At 46.7% G+C, this 17268-nt stretch overlaps 2 protein-coding genes across 2 annotated transcripts in view; one reads left to right on the top strand and one right to left on the bottom strand.

Moving 5' to 3' along the window:
- Positions 1 to 772: 772 nt before the first annotated feature.
- On the top strand, positions 773 to 9018 carry PICK1 (protein interacting with PRKCA 1). The gene is made up of 13 exons (XM_010224151.2): positions 773 to 789; positions 1234 to 1327; positions 2071 to 2182; positions 2744 to 2872; positions 2996 to 3062; positions 4002 to 4091; positions 4493 to 4546; positions 4646 to 4708; positions 5039 to 5172; positions 5963 to 6055; positions 6481 to 6531; positions 8023 to 8167; positions 8403 to 9018. The coding sequence occupies exons 2-13, from the start codon at positions 1287 to 1289 to the stop codon at positions 8654 to 8656; spliced, it is 1233 nt and encodes a 410-aa protein (XP_010222453.1). The 5' UTR covers positions 773 to 789; positions 1234 to 1286; the 3' UTR covers positions 8657 to 9018.
- A 4406-nt stretch (positions 9019 to 13424) lies between these two features.
- The window catches only part of SLC16A8 (solute carrier family 16 member 8), a 5234-nt gene continuing 1390 nt past the window's right edge, over positions 13425 to 17268 (bottom strand). Inside the window, exons 3-4 of the mRNA XM_010224152.2 lie at positions 16347 to 17210; positions 13425 to 13822 (exon numbers count right to left, since the gene is read on the bottom strand). Coding sequence (XP_010222454.1) covers positions 13425 to 13822; positions 16347 to 17210 — 1262 coding nt within the window. The remainder of the gene's footprint in view (positions 13823 to 16346; positions 17211 to 17268) is intronic.

The raw sequence follows: 17268 nt of genomic DNA, 5'->3' as shown, positions 1-17268 counted from the left end.
TACCAGAAACACCGAAACCTCTTTAACCTCTCTTCGGGAGGGTTCCGGAAGACGCGACTCCCAGGGCGGCCTCCGCCAGCCCAGGCCCCGACCGGCCATGACCGAAGGCCAGGGGACACCCTCGGGGGGCGGCCATTTTGTGAGGCCGCGTCTCTCTCACCGCCCCCAGGCGGGCCCCGCCCCCCGGGCTGCAGCCCCGCCCCCATGGCGCCCCCCGCGCCGCTCTCAAGATGGCGGCGGGACCGGGGCCGCGTCGCCGCGGCCATTGGCCGCCTGCCGCCGCCGTCCCCATGGCAACGCGCGTCGCCAGGCGGGCGGGGCGGGAGCAGTGGGCGGGGCTCCGGGCGCTTCCGGGCTGGCCCCAGCGGTGACGTGTCTGACAGCGCCGGGCGGCGGGTGGCGGCGGCGGGGCCGCGCGCGGGACGGGAACTTCCGGTGAGACACGGGACAGCCCCCTCCCGGGTTGCCTCGGCAACGCGGCCGTGTCCCCCCTCCAGCCTCCCCCCCCCGCACACACACAGCGGCCCGGTAACGGGTAACGGGTATCGGACATTTCCGGGAGCGTGTGCGGGGGACGGCGCGGCGGCTGCCTCTGCAAGTCGCGCCGCTTTGATGTGGCGCGGACGGGCCCAGCGTGACGGCGAGCGCGGGGTGAGGAGGAGAGGACGAACCGGGGAGGCCTCGTTGCCGCCTGGAGTGTGACGTTCAATAGACACGCGTGGGGACTGGCGCGTGGGGCGCAGCGGGGCCTCCCCAGGAGCTGCGGAAAGCTCGACGTGGCCTCCCGAGGTAGGAGATAAGCATCGAGAAGTTATCTGGCTTGCCGCGAAATCAAGAAAGAAACTGAGATCTTCAGTGGGTTTAGAGCATAAAGCCATAGGCACCCTTAAAAGTTGAGGTGATGGGCAAGTCGGACATGTAAAGGGTTGGTTTCCAGAAAGGACACTGTTTTATTCTCTGCATTTTCTTGGGGAAAAAAAGACTGTGTTTTTATGGGTTTTCAAAAATGCAGCATTTGACTTGAGTATATTCTTCTGCCTCACACTTGGTGCAGAGAATGAGAAAAGACTCTTGAAATACTTTTCCGCTTCAGTATAAGAAAGAACATAGAGCATCATCTGGAATTAAAAAAAAATGAAAGAAAGAGAAAAGGTTTAATAATGGTCACAAGTTAGCTCTCTGCAATTCTCTGTTGAGAGCACTGATTTGTTGGCTTTTATTCTTTCATTTCAGGCAGTTTGGAACAAGCAGATTGTCACACCAACAGATTCCATCTAGCTGAAACAATGTTTGCAGACTTGGACTATGATATTGAAGAAGATAAACTGTGAGTATTTCACTTGTCTTCTACTGTTTTTTTTTTTTTTTGACCTAATGGGAAGAGATATATTTAGTCTTTCCTGACAGTTCCTGACTGTGTGCTAAAGAATCAGGCTGTGGCCCTGATTCCTTGCTCTCTGAAGACTGGGGATGAGGGATTGCTGTGCTGGTGAGCAGTGGGGGATGCTTTCTGTTGCTCTACAGTGACTGCTGTGAGTTTCTGATCACAAAACAGTGCTGACAAATCTTCAGTGAACTAGTGACCTTACAGAAGAAATGACTTACAATGGAGAAATGGAAATAAGAAGCAGGAAGACATGGAGAAAAGCTTGGGAATACCTATATCTATAAGGAGAATAATGCTAGATTTTTCTTAGCAGGTAGAAGCAGGTAGCAGGGAATTCGGTATGGAGCAGCTGTCTCACATTTCATTTGTTGACGTTTTCCTCTCACTCTAGCACAACAACCAGATAAAGTACTCTCTAAAACAGGCGAGCATTTCCTCTCTCTCTAGCAGTGGGTGAAGATGTCTCCTCTCATATGTAATAGCAATAAAGACAGCATTCAAAGATTTTTCTGCTGATCTGTACTGACAGACTGAATAGCAGAAATAAAGTGATTAATTCAAATGTCCAATACCCACCATGTTTTCAGTTTGTATTGACTTAGATACCATGATTATTTCATACAAATATAGTTGTGCTTGCAGTGACAGCAATTCATTCTCTCCCGCTTTCTCTCTCATTCTAGTGGGATACCCACTGTTCCTGGGACAGTAACCTTGAGGAAGGACTCTCAGAATCTGATTGGGATCAGCATTGGGGGAGGAGCACAGTACTGCCCCTGTCTCTACATTGTCCAGGTGGGTGCTCAGGGAAGAGTAATAAACCATCTCGGTAAAAATGTTGGCCTGAAAGATGGAGCATGTGGAGAATCCTATGATTTGTGTTTCTATCAAAGTGTGAGCCATCTCACAGAATCACAGAATGGTCGAGGTTAGAAGGGACCTCCAGAAATCATCTAATCCAACCCCCCTGCTCAAGCAGGGACACCTAGAGCCTGTGGCATAGAGCCACTGCCCTAGTAGCTAGCAGGCATGGAAAAATAAATTAGGACTCACGAAATTATCCTCCTTTGAGAGCATTCAGAGGAATAGCGAGGCACCCTCTATTTCAAGAAATTCAGCATTTGAGGGCCTGTCATGGAGACTGCAAGCTCCTGAGAGAAGATGATCAGCCCATCTCTGAGTTAGAGGGGGAAAAAACGAAGACTTCACCACGAACAAAATACAAATAAATACAACTGAGTTAAATGGGAAGAATATAAACATCTCTTCTGCTCTCCTCCCTGTTTCTTCCTTCAGCCTTCTATTCACTTTTCCTCATAATTCCAGACTACCTGTGCTCTTTCTGCTCTCTGCTAGGTATTTGATAACACTCCAGCAGCCTTAGATGGAACAGTGGCAGCGGGTGATGAGATCACGGGAGTGAATGGGAAGTCTGTCAAAGGGAAGACCAAGGTGGAGGTGGCCAAGATGATACAGATGGTAAAGGTGAGAGCTAGGAGGGGGCCAGTGCAGCTGCTTTCTCATGGTTTACAGGTTGTTGTCCTTCAGGAAAGGAGGCTGTTGCTGCTTGCTTCCTGTACAACAGTTTGGGATTTGTTCTTCCTACAGGGAGAAGTGACGATTCATTACAACAAGCTCCAGGCTGATCCAAAGCAGGGCAAGTCCTTGGATATTGGTAAGACTTGTTGGTTTCTTTCTCCTTAGGGGGTTAAAGTGAAAAGTTTGTGTTTTGTACAACCACTGATTTTTATTGGCCAGAGGGGAGGGTTTATTTTTAGAATAAAGGGTGTGCTTTGAACTAAGCTTGTGCAGCTCCCTGTTTCATGTGATCTGCCTTCCCCACCTTCCTAAAAGATCTATCCTTTTCGCTATCATTCCTTTTCAGTGAGGAAGGTGTTGATGAACTGAAAGGGGTTCAGAGAATTGCTGAGGCCTGGCATGGATTTCTGGGGAAACGGAAGTGCAGTGAGAATATGGATGATTTTCCAGAGGTGCTAAATATCGGTGGCTTCAGCTGATATTCCTGGGAGCTGAAGGCACTTGATATCCCTGGAAGTACACCTCTAAATGCATATGGTTTAGTCTTCTGAATCCAGAAGGACAACATTTTCTTTAGTAATTTGTAGAGTATGACCACCAAGGACAGAAGTGAATTCTTAGGTGTGGCAAAAGGGTTTAACAATGAACAATAAAATAAAATAAAGGCATAACTGTGCCTTTTAAATTCTGTTTGTCTTGCATTCGGCCTGGTCTCCTGACTTGAGATGAAGTAGTACAGAATGTATCAGAAGCAAAATTTAGTTCCAGGTGTATATATATATATATATATAGCTTATAATGAAGAGAGTTAGTGGGATACTCTTGCAAAGAAAGTGGCAAGGTCATGCTGATTGAAGCAGGTAGGATGTGAGAGCAGACCAGACAGAACAGAAGATGTTCTATGCACAGCTGTGCTTAAAGTCTAGTTTCTCTGGTACCTTTTTTTTTTTCCTGCTCACCACCTCAATATTGATTTAAGCTGAAGCTAAGCAGCCCATTTGATGCCTAAGAAACTGGCAAAGTAAGTTCATGATAGAACATAACCCTGATCCTGGATCTTTCTTTTGGCTTTTAGTCTTGAAGAAAGTGAAGCACCGATTGGTAGAGAACATGAGCTCAGGGACAGCAGATGCCCTGGGGTTAAGCCGAGCCATACTTTGCAACGGTAAGTAGTGTGCAGAAAGATATTTTTAGGGAAACACTTATCGTCTTACACTTCCTAACTTTTTACAGTTTCTTACATATTCCACATAATTCTTTTAAGATTCTTCTTTTACAATACTTACCTGTTGCAATTGTCTCTTCCTGAGGGATATGTCATGTCGTTGGGGCCATTTAAATATTAGCCAAGGTCAGGTTAATTTCAAGTGGGGACTTGCTTAGGGAATGTTTGTAGCTGGTGGCCCGACACTGTGAAAGAACTTTGCAATTATTTTAATTGTTTCCCATGTTGGACCAGAGGAGAGGCATTGGAGGTAAGGGAAAAAATGAACCAAATATATGAAATCTGGGTTTTCATGGTCGGTCAGGTCTAGATTTGAATATTTTAATTCTGTTTCCTTTCAGATGGTTTGGTAAAGAGATTGGAAGAGTTGGAAAGGACTGCAGAGTTGTACAAAGGTAAACTATCTTCTTCCAGACATCAAATAGAAGGGCAAGATGCATCTGTTATGGTTCAGTGAAATGACTTGGATTTTTTCTTTCTGACTTCCATCACAGGCTTGACAGAACACACCAAGAGTCTTCTTAGAGCTTTCTTTGAACTGTCCCAGACACATAGAGGTAAAGAGTCTGAGCGAAGGGAGCAGAAATCTTTGACCTCTGGTTTCAGGAGTTTTAGTCACTACTTAGATACGTGATTTCCTCAGCAGAACACAAGTAAATATTGCAGGAATAAGCTGGGAAGGACTGCCTTCCTGGCACAGGTGGCCACTGTCTTTCATATCTGATATTGAAGAAATGCCCTGCCAACCTCTTGTCTTTAGGGAATATGTAGCAGCATCCCCCTGGCCAAGTGCAAGGTTATCAGAAGGAGTTTTAATGTTGGAAGCGAGATTCCTCTCCAGGGCCAAACGCTTCTTCCGTCTGTTTGTATTTATTGCCCTCATCCAGCCTTTGGAGATGTTTTCTCTGTCATTGGTGTACGGGAGCCACAACCAGCTGCTAGTGAAGCCTTTGTGAAATTTGCTGATGCCCATCGCAACATTGAGAAGTTTGGGATTCGCCTTCTGAAAACAATTAAACCGGTAAAGAATTTAAACCTAGGAGAAGGGATCTGGAAAATAAGGGAATCTAGAGAAAAATGAAGGTGTAGTCTTAAAACTCATTGGAGAAAAAAACTATCTTTGCTTTTCTTCTAGTTCTTTATAAAGAACATTAGAGTTTAAATAGCAAGTATCTCAGTATGCTGTGTTATATGAGCCTGGTATATAGACTTGTCCTTCTGACTGTTGCACATGAATTATGTTCCTATTGTTTTCTTTGGAGGCTGAGGGTAGTTTGATTAACATAGCCCTTAGTCTTTTCCCTGACATTGGTACCCATTTTTAAAAGATATCATTAATTTGGAAGAGTTTACATAAACAGTTGAAGATTAAAGGATTTCAATGAGTATGTTTGAGTAAGAGTCTCTAGGAGATCTCTCTATTTGGTTTAGCAAAGAGGGCGTTAAATGTTGATTTGAACAGCATGCTAAGTGCCATGTTGGGTGAATACTATTGGATATTGTACCTTTGAATCTAGGGAGAACAATTTCTAGCACTATCTGGAAATGAAACCAGATGAGTTGAGAGGAGACAGATTCAGTGAGGTGTGTATTTCCAGCACTGGAAGGACCACTTGCTAGTCATTGTAATGCATACTCTAACCATGACAATTTTGACTGCAGATCAAACATTTTCTTTCAAATATGCTCTAGCTCAGAAGAGAGTTAACTTGAGGCAGTCTCATGACCTGTGCTGGTTAGAAAGCTGGATTTAATAGATTTTACTCATGCTTTTTGATCTAAAAGTCAGAAACGGAATACTTCCCTTACAGATGCTGACTGATTTGAACACCTACCTGAATAAAGCTATTCCTGACACGAGATTGACTATCAAAAAGTACCTGGATGTCAAGTTTGAATATTTGGTGAGCTACTCTATGTGTTTTTGGTTTTTGTTTGTTTGTTGTTGTGCTGGTTGGAATTAAGTTTTGTGGAATCATACCCCGAGGATCTCACATAATCTAAATGAATCACATGTCCTTCCTTCCATAATCTATTCCAGAATACATTTTTTTCCAGTTCTTAGTTTGTTGCCAGATTATCCGCATTTAAATACATCCTTTTAACCTAACAATTGTCACTAGTAAGAGACTGTTTCCCATAACACAGATGACTTTTTCTATCTGATTCAATTAATTTCTTTAATTGTAAGGAGTTCCCATATAACTTACTCTCTTGGACTCCTCTAAATAGCTTTACAGCATCAGACTCCATATTTTAGGTAGTTTTGGACAGTCTTTGTTTAGCTTATCTTTAATATTTCTTCTTCTTTCTTTTTAATCCCGATAAGTCTTATTGCCTGAAAGTCAAGGAGATGGATGATGAAGAATACAGCTCCATTGTGAGTACCGGTGCTGTGGCAGTGAGAGAACTGCAGACTGGCTTTCTGTAGCTGTGTGCAAATGTCCCTGCAGTTGCAAAATCCCTCTGGTGCCTGTGTGCAGTCAAACTAGTGAATACATCCTAAGAATAATTCACATTTATTCTTGTCATATTAGAACCTGGAGGTGCATAACACGACATAGAAATAACTGTCTTGAATCATTGGTGCTGTGGAATAGTGGAGCGACCAGTCACCTCCTCTGTAGACTGTTTGCTCACTGGTTGCATGTCTCAGTGTTTAGGTAATATTAGCTGGTGTAAGGAGGATTAAGGTGTTATCTTCACAGATTCCCTCTGTGTGTAATGTACAGCTTATCATTAATTCTGGACTTGCTTCTGAGAATGGAAGTTCAGCTTCTCTGCACTAAGGCGAATGTCAAAGCTGTGTTTGTAGATAAAGAAAATGGATTAGAGGATCTCTCCTAACAGTAACTTAGTTCTAGAAGTAAGTTATTTAACCTCAGAAGACTAAAAAGAAGAAGAAAAAGGTGATGTCCTTCTCCAGTAATGCTTAGCTGTTTGAATCTTCGAAGAGTTTTATACCTTTAATCCCGAAGAGCTCTGTTTATGCCCAATTTACGGTTATGTCTAATTTCCCTGCATAAAAGCAAAAACGTTTTTATCCTAAGTGGTGATCTCAGAGTAGGGATTTGAATTTTGGTATTCCCAGTAACCAGTGCTAGGAAAGAATAAAACCTTCCTAAGACAATTCTGAATCTCTCAGTGCTAAAGGGAAAGGAAAGCATCACAGTCTTGCCCAACAAAGTCAGAGCTCTGGGTTTTGACACATGCAATTTCCATTACTGAGACATAATCATAGTGTGTTTTTTTTTTTTGTGTGTGTGTGTGTGTGTATGTTGTGTTTGCGGGTGCAAGAGAAGAATGCTATGTTTTGCCAATAGATCTAACCCCTTTCTCTGGAAACAATTTTGTGGGGCAATCCACAGTTCTGTCCTTACAGATTTCTACTGTTGTGCCTGGATGATTGTAGGTATCACAACATTTACTATGTAAACTTACAGTACATGGTGCAATCAGTCTAGGGTGAAACTTGCAGGGGAAGCCAAGAGTTTTTCCTCTGATTGATATAAGTCCATAAATCCATCAGATCTTGGGCTTGTTTGCTCTTGATGCCTGTATTAATAGCTCAGCTAAGAGGCTGTATCAATCCTCCGTGATGGGTTGAAAGATGTCTGGTGTCTTGACTTTGTGGTGGCACCTTTCTTTACCCTTGCTGGAGTGCGTTTGTCATTAAACGGCTACACTGCCAGTTTGTTGGTGAGCTGTAGCATTTCCAGTGTTTCCTAGGTCCTGAGCCCAATTTTGGGGGACCTAGGAGGGTCATAATAACACAAGGTGCTCATGAGTTGACAATGTTAGGGAAACAGTTTGCAAAAACTGTTCAGCATTGTGTGCTTTGAGTCTCCAAAACAGCCGTGTGTTTTGACAGGCCTTGGGTGAGCCCCTCTACAGGGTGAGCACTGGGAATTACGAATACCGCCTTATTCTGCGGTGCCGCCAGGAGGCCCGCACGCGCTTCGCCAAGATGAGGAAGGATGTGCTAGAGAAAATTGAACTCCTGGACCAGAAACATGGTGAGTACAACCACTGTGTCCAGCGCGCGAAGGGATCAGGCAGGCTGGACTTCTGCCCTCATACTCATTCATCTCATCTAAGAAATTTTGGCTGAAGAGCCCTTCTACCCTTGGGAGTCAAATAGGACTGGTACATAGGAATCTATAATGCTGGCAAGAGTGATTTGGCACAGTCTTCACCCTGCTTGGGAAGAGGATCTTCACCTAATTTGTTCCCAATATGTCTCCACTACAGTGCAGGATATCGTGTTTCAGCTCCAACGTTTTGTTTCCACCATGTCCAAGTACTATGACGACTGCTATGTCGTGCTCCGAGATGCGGATGTCTTTCCTATTGAGGTGGACCTTGCCCGCACTACCCTCAACTATGGGCAGAAGGACGTGTACACAGATGGGACAGAAGAAGAGGAGGAAGGAGGAGGTGGCAGTGAAGCAGACAGTAGCAGGAAAGAGGACACAAATGGTGAAAAGCTGATAGATGATGCCTGAATGTGCCAGTATGACTAGAGGAAAACTCTTTGCAGACTGATATAAAAAACATGCATTTCACATGGCGAAACTCATCCTCCATGACTTTCTGTGTATATCCAGCCTGGGATTCCTCCGTTGCTTTGGGTGGGGTAGCTGGTTGGATTGGGACCAGCCTTTGCTTTCCCCTCTCTTCCCTTGCCTGTTTGCCTGGATGTTTCTTTTTCTCCTGCCACAGACTTCTGTTGCCCAACTTGGATGCTGAGGTGTGGGGAGGAGATTCTCCTACCCCATCGCCATGTGACTCCATGTGCAGATAGGACACTGCTGAGTGTGTGAGATGCACCACTCCCCTTTGGCAAGTGGAAGCCAATTAAAGAAAACTGGAGAGAGATGGCTACAAATGGCAAAGACAGCCCCCTCCTGTCCTCCCCTTATGCTATAGGAAAGTGTTAGCACCAGCATTGTTTTCTTCTCCACGTTGCTGACTGCCCTGGAGATTCCCATTCTTTGGCCTGTATTCATTTTCCTCAGTCTTGTCCATCTGTCCCCATGGCATCCAGGGCAGATTCTTGTAGGATGATACTCCCACCACTCTCAGCTCTCTGAACAGCTGTTTATAAAGGAGCAAGTCCAAACTGCTAGCTAGAACTAGTTGTTGCACACATGATAGAATCTTCCTCTTCCTCCAAGATCCTGGGGGAACTAGTCAAAGTAGAGGTCAGTGGAAGTGGCTACCTGGCTTGCTGGGCTGCTGCAGTCCTTCCCTGTCCAGCTATTTCCCTGGCTACCTTCCTCTTCATAGTCGCTGAGCTGCCTTGCTGCATTGTCTGCACACTGCATAGGTAACCCCCAGAGCTAGAGTCCTCTGAGCTGTCTGTGGCTATGTCCTCCCCTATGGAAAGGAGGGAACTGGCTTGGGAAGCAGCCCTCCCAGTCAGCTGAGACACTCGGGCAAATGTGGTTTTTCAGAAACCCATTTCCCTCAGATGTGCGCAACAGCAGTGTGTGCTTCCTTTCCATTATTCTTTGCTCTCACTGTTACTTGCAGTGAACAGTGGCAAGATGTGCTGCAGTCAGTCTTGCATGCCCTTCTCCTGGGGCAAGTGCCAAGAAGGACAGCCTTCGAACCACAACGGAGATATTTTAGCCTTAAACTAGACAGGAGAGACGGAAGCCTTGTGAGCAGAGAAGACCGTTGCCTGTGAGCACTTAGAGATTTTCGGTTCAGAGAGTTGAGTAGGATACTGCTCTATGCTCTTCTCTGCACAAATATTTTGCGCTGCCTTTGGGCCAGACCAGAACCAGTAACCAATGTCCCATTGCCCAGCACAAGGGAAAGAGGGAAAGGAAAAAGAAGGTAAGTGAGGCTTTGTCTTTTCTCCTTCCTTTTAATCTGTTCCCTCCATCTCTGTGGGCTGATCCCAGATCCAGATGGCAGCTTTCTCTTTTAGCAGGCAATACCAGTGTCAGCACTGGTGTGGTTCTCTGAGGCAAGGGTTTTGACTTCTCTGTCATTACATTCTAGTGGTAGTGAGAGAAGCTATTTAAGGGCATTAATTTATGATTGAGATGTTTGTTTTGTTTTTGATTTGTTTCTGGAGCCTTGCCACCTCTCTGGGTGCCTGGAAGAAAGTCACCCATGGTCTAGCTGCTCTGGAAGACTTTAAATAGACTTTAATGTACTGAGTATTGTCTCTAATAAAGAAAAAATGTGTCATTTTGTTTCCTGTTCCTCTAAGAGTTTTCTTTAATGATTTGATTGCTCTGTATCCATTGGTTTTAAGATTAAAATATAATGGGGGGAAGGGGATCATTTTTTTTCATGATCATAGTCATGGTTTTCTCTCCACACCACATGGTGGTCACTGCCTCACAGGTTTCCACAGGGGTAGGATTATAAATGCTGTAGCAAGGCCCTCTATCCACCGAATACCAGCTTCTCTGCTCTGCCTCTTAGTCTCCCACTAGAACACCACCAGCCTTGAAAACCAGGTTTCCTTACGCTGCTCCAGGACCAGTTTCTGCACAGAGCTCAGCTGTTGCATCACAAGCTTGAGCTGATATTTAAGTCCCTAATCCGCTTTCAGAGCTGTTTGTCGTACCAAAATACAGAGGAGTTGAGAGGAACAGAGAAAATGCCTCAGTGGACCCTCCTTGAAAGCCACCAAAGCAATGCAGAAGGCAATGGAGATTGACAAAAAAAAAAAAAAAAAAAAAACATCTAGACTGGCAGAAGTTGACAACCAGCAGCCTTAGCACCCTACCAGGAGTTATACTGCAAGAGAACAGCCCTAGTTTCTGCTATAACTTCACCCTGCAGCTGTCTTCCTTGCTCATGGGTATGCTCATACCTCTTTGATAAAAGACCCCAGACAGAGACAGGTACTCTAAGGTTCAGAAACATCTGACTGAGGGGATGTAGGGCTGGGGTGAGCCCTGCATCCTGGGGCTGCAGGAGGTGGTCTGGTTTTACCAGGAAAACTCCTCCTCCTGAAGTGGTAGCCTTCATCCTAACCAGGGCTCTTCCCTGAGCAAGGACGGGAAGGAAGAGGACTGATACCTCTTCCACTACATAGTCTGTAGCGAGCTTTTGTAATAGCTTTTATGTATTTTTCTGAGACAAGTTAAAGGAATGGGAGACTTAGTGGGAAATGCTGTGTGTGTGCTGGCAAGGAAACAGAGGGGCTGTTTTTCTAGTTACCTGCTTGTCACTAACAAGGTCAGTTGTGTTCAACCTGTGGCCTTGGACCTCTGGGAAGCTGTAGGCTGCTTCTTGAAGATGAACTTCTTAGGTAACTAAGGAAAAGCTGGCTTGGGAGGACAGCAGTGTTCACTTTAATTGGAAAGGAGCTGCACTCCTGCTTGGTTGAAGGGAACACGAATAGTGATCTTTCCTTTTTCTTTTTGTAGAGATGGGGAGCGGGATCACACATAAAGACTACAGGGTTCCGTGACCATTCCTGCTGCTTCTCATTTTCCCAGAGCTTCACAGCTGGGATCTGCTGTGATGCCTAGTCTGATTTGGGAGGTTTATTTTAAATGGCTTTGAATAGGAATTTAAACTGAGTCGAAAGTGTGACAGACTCATAATCTCATAATTAGAGCTAAGAAGGGTGTTGATAGCCATGATGGGACCAGGCCTAGCCCCATGAGCTTTACTGTCTCCCTGCTCAGTTCCCATGTCTGTTCTAAAACTTTCTTACATCAGCTTCATTTTGCTCATCATTTAGAGCTGTTTGAGAGCATCTGGACTGAAGCTCTTTCCTTCATGTCTCCACACCCTCAAGTGAGTTAAAATAACTTTATAGGGCCTGCAAATGTCATCTATTACCTGATAATTTGTAACCAGGCCAGTATGGCACTCCGTGTTGGGTGGTTTCATGAGCTGCCTTCATTGTACTGCTCTGTTGAGTTTCTGATCCCTCGACAGGTTCCCCCAGGGCCTTTGAGGTGAAGCGGTTCAGGGAACCGGAAGAAAGAGCTTTGCCTGAGGTGTTTATAAAAGATCCAATTCTAAAGCAGATTAAGGGTGGTTTAAGCATGCCAGGGAAGGTTGTCCTCCCTGAATCCAGAAAGCCACCACTGCAGCCTGGGGGAGGAGGTCATGCCTGGCCTACCACGTGCTTAGACACCCTCATTTGCTGCACTCACAGGTTACAGCTTGTCCTTCAGCCTTACCATTGACTATTATGTAAGTGTGTTTGCTATTTAAAAAGCAAAACACACACACACACACACACACTCACTCACTCACTCACTCAGTCTTTCCTTGTACTGTTCCTGCTGAGTGGATAATCATTTGGGACACAGTATGTGTCTCTACCTGCACTGAAGATGCCACCTCCGTAGGGGCTACGTTGTTCTCTTCATATGTTAACACAACTAATATTAGCCTAGCTAAAGCTGGCAAACTTAGCCTAAGAGAAGTGGCTTGCTGCTATTCCTGTTGGAAAGGCTCCACGTCATGCTGCTTGCTTAATGGCATTTGCTTTTCTTAGATTTCGTCTTCCTTTCACACCCTTAAACAGAAGCCTTTGACCCAGCGCTTCCCTCCTTGGAAAAGCAGCATCATGTGCTGCTGCTCCAACTTCACCACCCACAAAAGCTGCTCCAGATGGAGGTGACATGCACTAGGGCTCCCACTGGTTGAGCCGTGCCCAAGAGCAGTATTGAAGGGGGCAGTGGGATCTGTGCTGATGCTGGCTGCAGCTGGAGGCAGCCCATATAATGGCTGTGAATTGTAACACATCCTCAACCAACTTCCAGCTAGTCTGGTCTCTCACGTGTCAGCTCCCAGTTTGCATTCCCAGGGGCCTGCCCCATGGTAGCTGCCCTCAGTCTTCCTGAGAGCCGGGATGCTGGGCTTCTCTCTGTCCTGACACGGTAAGTGGGCTAGATGCCACCAGACCAAAGACTATGAGATTACAAAGAGTCTCTTCTTGTTTGCGTTTTGTATTGCAAGAATGCAGAAAGAGAGGAGAGTCCTGTGCAGCCTCTTCAAAATACTTTTTCAAGAGCCGGTTCAGAGGCAGGGGAGAAAGTGAGTTTTTTTGTTTCTTTGTTTTTTTTGGGGGGGGGGTGGGGGAAGGAGGTCAGTAGACATATCACTGAGTAGGTGTGTGGACACATGTACATACGGACGTGCTATAAGACTCTCTCCTTCTTCTTACATCCACTTCTGCCTCGCCCTCCTCCACCCCACCCCACGGCCCACATATCCTTCCATGCCAATTTACATGCCCACCAAGCCACATCCATTGGCATTGTCTTGATTCCTCTGTCCTGCCTAAAAGCTGTCCCGCTCTACCGTCTGGTCAGTGTTGCAGCTGGCTCGCGCCAACACCTCCCCGTCCCCCTCAGGACACCCGCCTCCCTCCCCGCTCTGCTCCTCTGTGACCACGTGGTTGGCCTCCTCGACAGCCACCGCCATGGCGTCGCCAGTGCTGTGGGCCAACTGGTGGTTGTTGCTGCTGTGCTCCTCAGCCTCCTGCATGTCAGACTCGGCTTCCTCGGTGTCGCTCCCACCGCCAGCTGAGGGAGACTTCTCCGGGGGAGGTGCCTTCTTCTTCTGCCGGTTGAGGCAGCAGTAAGTGGCCATAGCCAGAAAGAGGGCAGAGAGAGCCACCTCGGAGCCCGCCAAGTAGAAGATCACCTCGTAGTTCTTGAGAGCATCGACCAGACGGCCTGAAGGGTGGACAAGAAACAAGCCAGTTAGCCTGAGCACCCCTGCATGGACTTCCCAGTGCATCTCCAGCACTTGTGTCTGGCTAAGGAGCCATTTCTCAAAGGAAGGCCGCATAGCCTGATTATTTAAAAACAGCCTAGATAAGGACCTGAACGATTGAAAGTTATTCTTTACCACCAGGGAAAGTACTGTAAGATCACAGGTTTGATGTTTTGCCTTTGTTCTGACAGGTTTAAATACTTGTAACCCACTGATGCCATGGTCTGGCACTACAGTTGGCTGTTTCCTCACCAGACTGAGACTAGCCTCCAAGAACTTGACTTTTCCAATCTCAGAAAAGGCATTGCTATTTCTTAACATACCATGCAGGGAAAGCATTCAGTGGAGGAGACACAGCAGCTCTTTGGCACAGAAATCATCAGGAGTGGACCAGGCCTGAATGCACTGAGGCTGGCAAAGGCATGAAGGTTCCCAGAGCCTGAACATCGGCCGTGGTGCGGTCAGCATTGCTCATGGCTGAGCTGGGCAGGGGCTGTGATGATCAGATGCTTCTGCCTAGGCCTGCGCTCTCCTGACTTTGCATGTGACCTCTGGTGCCTTCTGTGCAAGGGAATGAGGCCTGAGCACAGCCTGGGGGCATGCAGAGCTACCTCCCAGGGTGGTCATGAGTGAGAGACAGGCAGCAAATTCCTCAGCGGGTGAATGTGTCCCTGTTCATGTAGAGAGCCAAAAGCGCGCGTGTGTGTGGCTTATCCTACGCCAAACTTCCTCAGCCCCATACAGAGGGAGCAGCGAAGGAGGATTACACGGAACAAAGCAACATTGTTTGACCCCTTCCTCCAGGCACGCGCTGCTCTCCAGAGCCCGAGCTGCTGCGTTTGCCCCAAGCCCAAGCTCCCTACACTAGCAGGGTCCTGCTGAGGGGGCAGTAGGAGTCATGACTTGGCCCTCCCGACCTCCATTCTATCCAGCTTAATTGACATTGTGCTGTGTCCTGGTTTTTGTTCACACACCACCAAGGCACAGCTGAACTGAGGCAGGAGGGTTAACGGATAACCCTCCTCAAATTGCCCAGGCCGGTGTGCTCAGTGCCACAAGAAGCACTGGGGCAATAGAGATATGGCCTCTGTCTACCCTTGCTCTGTGTCTCCTGCTCCGCTGCCTCAGCCTTCACCCCCTCTGTCCTCCACCTTTGTGAAGTGCCCTGGCCCAGATAAATTTATCTCCAGACACTGAGTCATCTGTTATGTCCTGTCCCATACAAGGCACCAGCTGGCCTTAAACTCTGTGAAAAATAGTGCATGCAAGTGCAGGCCTGCATGTAAAACCACTCATCCAAGTCTTTGAACATCTTTTTCCCTTTTCTTTTTGTTTCTTTTATGCTCAAGTCCTGTGCTTGGAAGGAGCTGGTCTGCTGCCGCATAGGACACGTTTGATAAACACTTTTTCTGCTTCCTAGCATCTTTTTACATTCTTACTGATCATTTCACAAAGAAAGACCTGTGGGCTCCAGGTCATGTAAGCAAGGCAGCGTTAAATCCCCTTCTTCCTGCAGCTGCTTTCCAAGCCACCTGTTTCTAGACCCTCCCAGGCACCTCTAGCGTGGACTTTTACCTACCCTGCAAGTTACAAAATGGGGTGTGAACTGCTGGTATCAAAAAGGTCTTCTCCTTGCTACACCTTTTTACATGAGAGATGAGTGGAGTTGCTAAGGGTGGTTTAAGCTGGGGGCGAGCTTGTTCAGATGGAGGTTTTCACTGATGGGCTTTAATCCACATCGTAGGCGAAGGAATGGAGCACAGGAAGCAATGAATCAATCCCTGCCTAGGGATTTTTCTCATAGCCTGTCATTGACCCTTCCTAGCAAATCACACATGCAGGGAAGTGTGCTGCATTTGGAAGTGGTCCTCTGGCATGAATCAACTTCAACAGATCCTTCAGCTAGAATCAGATAGATAACAGGAACCTACATTAGCCTCTTGGGTGAAGACTTTCTCCCTGTTGAACAACCTGGAGTCAACACAAACTACATTCGTTATTCAACATGACAGCATCAGTCAAAAGGCCATGTACATCAAGGAGAAACTTAAATCGCCCATTCTTGTCCTGCTGAAGGCTCATAGAGGTTTGCCTATAGCACACGCTTGACCCTGCCATAACACCATTTGATACAACATTCACAAGCAAAATCAGAGACCCAGTTCCCACTAAAAAAACAGGAGAAGTGTGACTAGTTAGGACTAGTCTGGAAGATATGCCACTCTCAATAGCTCTGTATGCATGCCATTGCTCAGGTCTCTGAGTGAAGTTGAGAGAAAAATATCACTACCCACCTTCCACCCCGATCAGAATCAGAGTGCAAGGAATGAGACTGTGACCTTGCAATTCAGATTTCATTTTCCAGAAGAAATTTGAAATTTAGAAATGGGCTCTTTATTCAAGCATTGTGCCTATGCCTGATCCCTACAACTCCATGGAATGGCAGCCAACTTAACCACCTGCATTGACCAGCAAGGGACTTACCTGCAGAGGGTGGACCGATGAGCACTGCAACAGCTTCAATAAGTAGGACCAACCCAATGGCGCTGGAGAACTTCTGGGAGCCGACGATGGCCATTAGCACCTCGAACTGTAGTGCCCCTACCATGCCATAAGAGATGCCAAAAAAGACACAGAAGATGACAAGCCCTGTGTAGTTGCTAGCCCTGGCACTGCAGATGTCTGTCAGACCGTTGAAGAGCATAGCAAAGCTGAACAAGTAGGCCACATGAGGGCGGACCCACTTTAACCCTGCCACCATGCCACAGGCTGGGCGGGCAAAGATGTCTATGAAACCAATGATGGAAAGCAAGAATGCAGCCTCTGTGTCTGGTACTCCTGTGTCCTTAGCGTAGTTGACCAGCAATATGGGAGGCACAAAGAGACCCAAGACCAGGATGAACTTCGAGATGGTGTAAATAACAAACCCCCGGTTGGAAAAGATGCTAAAATCTAGCAGCTTCTTTCCTCTCCTGGGCTTCTTTTTTACTTTCTTGGCTTTCTTGGTTCCATCAGTGGTGCTGATTCCCTCCTCTGACTTCCCTCCCATAGGCAGCATCTCCTTGGCTTCATATTTGTCCTGGACTTTCTCCATCTTCCGCTTCATGCCCATCTCCAGAGGTCTCATGACTGCCCCACAGGTGCAGCAGTTAAGCAGTAGACCCCCCATGATGAGGAAACCTCCTCGCCAACCAAATTTCTCTAGTAGCACTTGACCCAGTGGAGAGAGGGCGGAGAGGAAGACAGGGCTCCCAGCAGCAGCCAGTCCATTGGCAAGAGGCCGACGTTTGTCAAAGTAGGTGCCCAGCATGATCAGGGAGGGCTGGAAGTTCAGTGCCATACCCAGACCTACATGGAGAAGATAGCCAGGAAAGAGAAAGGTAGTGCAAGGACATGAGACATGTGG

This window comes from Tinamus guttatus, unplaced genomic scaffold (assembly GCF_059628265.1).
Source record: "Tinamus guttatus ecotype Peru unplaced genomic scaffold, ASM5962826v1 Tinamus_guttatus_pri_ptg000439l, whole genome shotgun sequence".
NCBI lineage: Eukaryota > Metazoa > Chordata > Aves > Tinamiformes > Tinamidae > Tinamus > Tinamus guttatus.
This window is presented reverse-complemented; position numbering and strand designations above follow the sequence as displayed.

Excerpts from the sequence above, each read along its gene's own strand:
- PICK1 (XM_010224151.2), top strand. The coding sequence starts at position 1,287 with ATGTTTGCAGACTTGGACTATGATATTGAAGAAGATAAACT. Across the intron at positions 3,063-4,001 it reads GGGCAAGTCCTTGGATATTG|TCTTGAAGAAAGTGAAGCAC; the intron begins GTAAGACTTGTT and ends TTTGGCTTTTAG. Across the intron at positions 4,709-5,038 it reads ACTGTCCCAGACACATAGAG|CCTTTGGAGATGTTTTCTCT; the intron begins GTAAAGAGTCTG and ends GCCCTCATCCAG.